The sequence below is a fragment of the Macrobrachium nipponense genome, chromosome 47, assembly GCF_015104395.2.
Source record: "Macrobrachium nipponense isolate FS-2020 chromosome 47, ASM1510439v2, whole genome shotgun sequence".
Classification (NCBI taxonomy): domain Eukaryota; kingdom Metazoa; phylum Arthropoda; class Malacostraca; order Decapoda; family Palaemonidae; genus Macrobrachium; species Macrobrachium nipponense.
In genome coordinates, this window is record NC_087222.1 from 35,315,126 (window position 1) to 35,322,625 (window position 7,500).

Sequence of the window (7,500 nt, forward strand, 5' to 3'; positions counted from 1 at the left end):
TAAACATGTAAACATGGCAGACATTACAACTCAAGTAGAGACACCACCCTACTTACAAGCATTCAACTTACAACTATTCAGATACAAAAGAAACAGGATTGCAAATTAAAATTGCGTTCATAGCACTCTTCTTTGTTTACTGACTTAAAACAATGCAAAGTCACTTCTCATTTTTATTTCTCCACAAACAAAACCTGAACAGACAAAGCCCCAGAAGGACTTACCTTCTTCTTGTCCGACAGGTAACCAGTTGAAGGGGAGTAAGTGAAGTAGAAAAGCTGTCCATCTCCCATGGCGCACAGGAGATAATGATTACCCTCAAACGTCGTCATGATTATCGACCGAGGAATTATATCTGGTAAAAAGTAATCAACATTGTAAACAGTGCAACATACATAATAGGAATTGGATTATAAAATTTAGGCCAAAGGGCGCACTATGAAACAAGTTAGGAAAGGGTGGAAAGTAAGATGAAAGAATGAGAATACAAACACACAGACCACTCAATCTTTTGAGGAAAGACAACCAATGCACATACCTCCACCAAGGAATTCTTTGGCATTTTCTTCGAGGGTGGGCAGGGTCAACACCCGCGCAGAAATATCAGTCCACAGACCAACTGCTACAACAGACGCCATCTCCTCCTCCCACAGGGGCGAGACATCAAGGCATGCCACTTCGTGCTCCACTGTTGTTGACCTGAATGTGTAAAGAAGTTAATCGACGTCTTCAATTTTTTCCATAGACTGCTTCAAAAAGATGGCAAATTTGATGTGTTTATAACCTTCCGACAATAATAATAATAATAATATTTAAACTTGGACATCATGGAAAACAGCAACCCTAAGTTGGAATATTTCTGCACAACTCTTGTCAAAAAACTCAACCAGATGACTATAAGTGATGTGACTCCTTTCATCTCAAGTTACCCAACTTGTAACTAAAGGTTTTCTTTTAAAACAACTGAAACTTTTTCTTTTAAAACAAAAGAAAACTAAAGACATGACGTACGCCTCCAGTTGCAGTGTGTTAGGCTGGATGGTGAGGTAGTAAATATGTTGGCCAGCTGCTGCTACCACTTGGTTGGTGTTTGCTGCAACTACAGAGATGTTACGTCCTTCCGGCGGCCGCCACTCGCACACCAACTGGCCACTGCTCTCACTGACCAAACGGCACGAACTGCCAGTCACCTAGAAATGCAAAAACGGGCACTAATATTAATTAGTTAAGATTAAAATTGTGTTAACTTCGCTGCTGGGTTAGTCAGCAATCAGGAATCTACCTGCGATATGTATGCATTATCCTAAATGATAACAGAAGCCTCAATGCTTCTTGGGGGATGTACCTGAAGAAGTTGTTCATAAATGACGTTTGAAGACAGGAAAGTCTGTTGATCGGAGACAAATCCAGCAATTTCCGTCTCCTCTACCTCCTCTCCGCTTAGTGTGAGCACCCTGAAACAAACACCAAAAGGTAGAGGTTCAACAAACCCTAAACATCTGCCTCAATACAGATAACATCCACTCCCCAAGTTTTTGTATTTGAATTAAAAGTTAAGTCACGCAGAAAGATACCTTGTAAGACCAACAAAGGAGAGAACGATCGTGTTATGATGCTTTGGCGAGTTTACACTCAGAGACCACATTCCTTTGATGCCCTCCAGCTCAATGGAAGCTTGTTCGTGGATGCCGATACCATTCCGGATGATTCGGAGAGATCCCTCCTTGAAGGCCCCTGCAATTTGAGCGGATTTAAACCAGAGATTCGAAATTTCCTTCTACAGTCTCTGAAAACATCTTCACAGGAAAGAATTCCAAAATTGCAAAGTACTTATTTATGCGTAGTAATTTTTCAACTAGTTCCCTTCTGGCCTCAACGCCTGAAGTGACTCACCCGAACAGGTCACGAGCTGGCCCTGCCCCTGTCGTTCCAAGTCAACGACAACCATGTCGATGATGGGACCCAAGTTATTGAAGGTCTGCATGACAGAAACATACTGGCCGGAGGAATCGGGCTCTGTGTTGAGTTTTATGAGCTGCGAGTCTCCCAGCCTGGAGCCCACGAAAACGACACCGTTGTCCAAGTACGTGAGACACTCTGGGATCGAGATTTCACCTGCAACAGAAGGCAATCGTTCAAACTATAGCGAAACAAAAAAGTAATCGTTCATGACGTCACTAAATTTATCTGAACATGTCATTATCTTTAAGATATTCACAGTCTTTTGTTTATGTTTTTGCAGTAATCCCCAGTGGCCTTGTACTAAACACACACTCACCCAAAAGCTCCACCTTGACTGTTGCTTCGACCCGATCATCCTGCTTGTCCAAAAGCAGCATGAACAGGCGGCCAGACATGTCACCCATGAGGTACCTTGAGCCGTTGGAATCTACCTTCGCGTAACACACTATGGTGCTCGTCTGTCAAAAACCAAAATCTGTTAGTTCAGGGGATAGTTTCACCTGGCTGTCGTTTCACAGGGGTCCATCCAAAAAAATTCTTAAGTCATTGAAAAAGTGCGAAAGTTGGAGCAAGTTTCAAAAAAAAAACTTATACAGGTATTGCAGGGGATGCACCAGAACCATCTCCCATAGCTGAAATCCACAAATACTTAGAACCCCTCTAAAAATGCTTAGAACTGCCTTTTATGTGAGATCAGGCACATGAAAAACCCTCTAAAAATGTGTAAACCTGAATATTTTAACAGTTTTATCACAACACACTGAATGAGTCTACTGTACGACACAGCACCTTAGGAATTTCAGTCATTACCTTTATGAGCGGAGGAGCCACTGTTACATGTGAAGTGCCAGTCAGGTACGTGATTGTCTCCTGTCCAATGATGATGGCACCTCCGTACGGTTCGGGAACTGTTATTATGATGGATGCCTCGGTCTCCACGTTGTCTTGTTTCCACGGCATCTAGAAATATGAGAAAACGTCATGTCCTGGTAAATTAGAGCATCAGGTATCTTTCATTTATTCTTCAGACAAATGTGGAATGGAATGGAATATAAAATTTAGACCAACAGCCAAGTGCTGGAACCTAAGTCATTCAGCACTGAATGGGAAATAACAAAGGTCTTGAAGGTTAAACAGAAAAAAAACCTTTACAACAATTGTTTGCAGAGGGTGGAAAGTAGGATGGAAAAGAGAGAATAGGAACAGAGGTACAGTCAAAAAATAAAGGAAATGGGGTTATACAGTTAGCGCCATGAAGTGAAACATGCTAGTACATATATACCAATACAATTCGTGCCCAACAAACCTTGGAGAATTCCTTCTCCTTGAGAGAGATCTCATGGGTCTTGATGTGACGTCCATGAGTGTCTTGATATATGATGATGATGGTGGGGTTTGAGCATCCGTACAAGAATGCTATATCTTGAATCTGGAGCTCATCCACTCTGCAAATAAAATGATACAATAATTTAATCCAAGGGCTGACAGCATTTGCTGATGGTTACTATTCAAGAAGTCTTTTAATAACACCAATGATTCCCCTTCCTAGATTCTCATAATGCTGGCCAGATGGATTTCTGCTCAGAGCCAGGTCAAGTTTGAGAAGTTAGGCAGCTCACTGGCGGGAGAGAGCAATATTCGGAGTACTCAAAGAAATAGCCATGCTAATAAGCACGATGTGCGCTTCCTCATAGAGCTGTACCCCTTGTAGAGGGACACAGCTTACTTCCAACCTGACACTAACTGCTACATTCATATGATAAAGCTGTACAAACAGGCCCAGGCCACCTGGAAATGATGCCCAGCAGTTTGGTCAAATTACAATAACAAGAACTTGTAATGCAAAATTCAGAGATGCTTTTTGATTTACTCTAACTAAGATTGATTTCAGGCTTTCTGGTAACACAACAGCAGGTCACTGATGTGCGCGCAATTCAGGTAATCTACTGGCGACTCCAATTTAAAATTGCTGATGGCATCATGCGGCATATAATTTTAGCAGGATCTACCTGCTGCGTTAATACTCAAAAGGAATCATTTTCTAAGAACCATTACGTACTGACAGCTTCACTTGAAATATCAAAACATACAACACACTCACCTAATATTATAGGCCTTCAATTCACTGTTATCCTTATCCAAGGGAATCACTTTTATGAGGCCTTCGTACAAGCGGAGAACAATGCACCTGGCCTGTGGGTCTACAATGGCTATCATCCCGGTCTCGCAGGCCTTTCCTGGAGGTTTACAGTAAAAAGGGGAATATAAAAAACTCACACAAAAAAACATATAAATGTTCAAACTTTTTCCAACATAGGATACCTTCTTAATGTTCCACTCTTTAAGCACCATAAAACAAACTGGGACCATGGTTATGATTTGCCATAAATGATAAAAGCAGATTCTGAAAAAATGCACAACCACGGAAACTGAATTCAAATATCTGGAGTGTACAAGATTACCAAAATGAATACACAGGTATTATACTTGAATTTGACAATAAATGATATTTTTCACTCTAGATGCCAGAATATCACAGATTAAATCTCTGGAAACAAATATACAACTCGCAACAAAACCTAACTGGTACACATAATAGTTCTCATGATAAATGCAGGTCACAAACACCTTAATCATACTTACCAATTTTGTCTGCGACGTTTCCATGTGCTCTGGTGAGGATTTCACAAATGCTCCCCATCTCCCTCGCACTCCAGGATCATTGCGCAGTAACGCATGGTCAGGATGAAGAGCAAGTCTTTCGACTCGTCCTGTGAAGATAAAACAAGGCCAAATGTAATAATCAGTAACACTATTGTTTTGTTGTCACTGACTACTCTAAAATCATTCAAGAAATCTGCTGGCTTAGACGCAATCTTATAAAGCTGGTCTGCATGATAAACAGCTACAACTTACCAAATATCCAAGACACAAAATTAATAAAGTCACAGACTCAATCAGAAAACACTGCCCTACATAACTGTCAGCAACTCACCTGTGGTGTGAATAAATGCATACATGATATCTTCCCGTAAATAGTCAGCTCTTTCAGGGGACGCAGGCCTTCTGGGGTCACCAAATGGAGCTCTACGCGGTTGTTCCTCGCCACCACCAAGTTCAGGTCTGTTGGCGATGTCAGGTGCCCTGAAATGCGGATGTCATTAGCTTTGGATGTTCACTTTACGTACAATCAGTTTCTTCTTTTACAACACATCAAGTCGTTTCTAAAATCAATTTTATATTTTCTACTGTACAAATTCCTACAAGAATGTACATATATAGCAAAGCTCACTGCATGAAGCTATTTTCTTAGATACAGCTGACAAAACAGAATGGAATGAAATATATAAAAAGTAGGCCAAATCCCATGTGCTGGAACCTACGGGGTCATTCAGTGCTGAAATAGGAAACTTGAGAACAGGAGGAAAAACTTTGCAGCTGCGCTACGAATAACTGTTAGGAAAAGGTGGAAAGTAAAATGGAGGAGAATATTAATGGAGGTACAGTCAAAGGAACGAAAGGGCTTGCGGCTACAGGCTGAAGGACTTTACAATGAGTTTTAAGTAATGCCTACAGGGCTTTATGCGGAGTTGTTCTTTAGGTAAATGACTGGACGGCGACATAGCAGCCACCTTCCTGACAAAGTACTTGTGAAGTTGTTGCCATGAGCATCAGTCAAGAATTGTGCCAACCTCTAGGCAGTAAGTGTTTTCTCCTAAATTATGAAAACAATGGCATCATTCAAGCACTTTTTTGGGAAGTGGCTGCGTTCTGGGAGAGATGGCCGCTAGGGTAACATACCGAATGGCCACCTGGCCTCTACCGTAGCACACCCTACCTTCCCGAAAGAGTACTTTAACATTTTCTGTAACCCAGGAAAGATGTTAGTCAAGAGCCAGCATCCCTCGGAGCAACACCTCGAGACCTCTATTTCCTCTCAAAGTAAGTTTTTCTCCCAAGTCACAAATTAAGGCCAAAATTATGATTTCTAGAAAGGTGGTCGCGCTGCGGTAGACATGTCTGCCAAGTGGCCATTTGGTAGGGTAAAACACAAGTGTGCGACCAGTGATAGTAAAAAAGACCACTTTCTCATTTTATATTTAATTGGTGAAACAACAATACAATTGAATATTTACGCATACCATTCAAAAGACTGAAGCTTCATCAACAAAATTATATATGAAGCCACCATAAGAAGTACAATAAGCATGTGAAGTCTTCATAAAATATGTGTTCAAGGCAGTTTTTAAAACCAATATGGCGTGGTATGGTTGTGAGTGCAATTCGGTTCTACACTTGCAGCCACGTCCTTCCCAGCGCTCAATATTTGCATATAGTATATGCAATGTTTATTGATATTGCACAAGATTGTAGCCTAGTTGTAATCAGTACAATAAAACAACATTTTGCCTATATTGGTGTGCTAGATTATATTTAAATAATTATTTTAAACACCAGAATAAGGTTATTAATTGCATAAATTTATTACATATTCATGATAATTCATTTGAAAATATTCGTTGTTGTAAAAGTAACCAGATTCCTGATTTCATCAGTTTTGCTTTCCTATTTTTTTTTTTATTACTGTTGCCAATTGGTTTCTGTTTACCCTCCAAACTTGGGATAAGACTTAAACAAAACCGTGGAAATGAGTGAATTTACCGTATCTATTTGTAATATATATACATAAATATTAGAGCAATTTTATCATTATTGCATTACTATGACATCTAGAACTCATGGAAACAGTTTGTAAAGGCATTGGCGCATGTGTCAAGTTCCACTGAATTGGCAACGATGAATTGCCTTTCCTAGCATGCAAACATCGAAGGTTACATTTGTTTCGCGGCATAAATCTCCCAGTGGTGTACCCCACATACCCAACGGGTCCCCCTTACCATAGACAGAGTTCAAAGGTATATTACAGGTTAATTACATCCGGCCAACAAAAGCTAACATTAAATTGTTGATGAGCAACCAAAATACTATAAGAAACTGCAACTTCCATAGGAAGAGCCGCTGTGTCTCTATTAAGCACTGCAGAGCTTCAATTGTGATGTCAGTGAGGATAAAACCACCAATTACAAGGAAAAATTGCATTTTAGTTCAAAATATGACCCTGAGAATAAGACACCTCATAGTTTCATTAGTATAGGCAACAAAATGTTGTGTTATTGCACTGATTACGACTACAATCTTGAATACCTAATATCAATAAACATTGCTAGGAATGTGCCCAAGTATCGGTATCAGTATCAGTATCGGCTAGTTTGTGTGGTTCCAGTATCTGTGAATTTCTAGCCGATACTTTTGTCATTAGTATAGGCATTTAAAATCCTTCTAGGCTTCCTAAAATGTAGTATATAGGCTAATAACAAAGCCCACCAAACCATAACCTTTCATAATCTACATAAATGAGTCTGCTAACTGTTTCTAGCCAATATATAAATTAAAACTCAGAATAAAAGTATAGGTATATCAATGATTTCAGATTCCTCGTCGCCCCATGAAGGTAATGAAGGGATTAATTACTTATAG

General features: G+C 40.0%; 1 protein-coding gene across 1 annotated transcript in view; it reads right to left on the bottom strand.

The window, feature by feature from the left end:
• Positions 1 to 7,500, bottom strand: part of LOC135204894 (DNA damage-binding protein 1-like) — a 61,795-nt gene that overhangs the window by 52,977 nt on the left and 1,318 nt on the right. Inside the window, 13 exon segments of the mRNA XM_064235139.1 lie at positions 225 to 355; positions 539 to 699; positions 1,012 to 1,190; positions 1,346 to 1,454; positions 1,575 to 1,734; positions 1,894 to 2,115; positions 2,279 to 2,420; positions 2,773 to 2,922; positions 3,269 to 3,407; positions 4,064 to 4,199; positions 4,606 to 4,651; positions 4,653 to 4,733; positions 4,958 to 5,106. Of these exon segments, the coding sequence (XP_064091209.1) occupies positions 225 to 355; positions 539 to 699; positions 1,012 to 1,190; positions 1,346 to 1,454; positions 1,575 to 1,734; positions 1,894 to 2,115; positions 2,279 to 2,420; positions 2,773 to 2,922; positions 3,269 to 3,407; positions 4,064 to 4,199; positions 4,606 to 4,651; positions 4,653 to 4,733; positions 4,958 to 5,106 (1,805 nt within the window).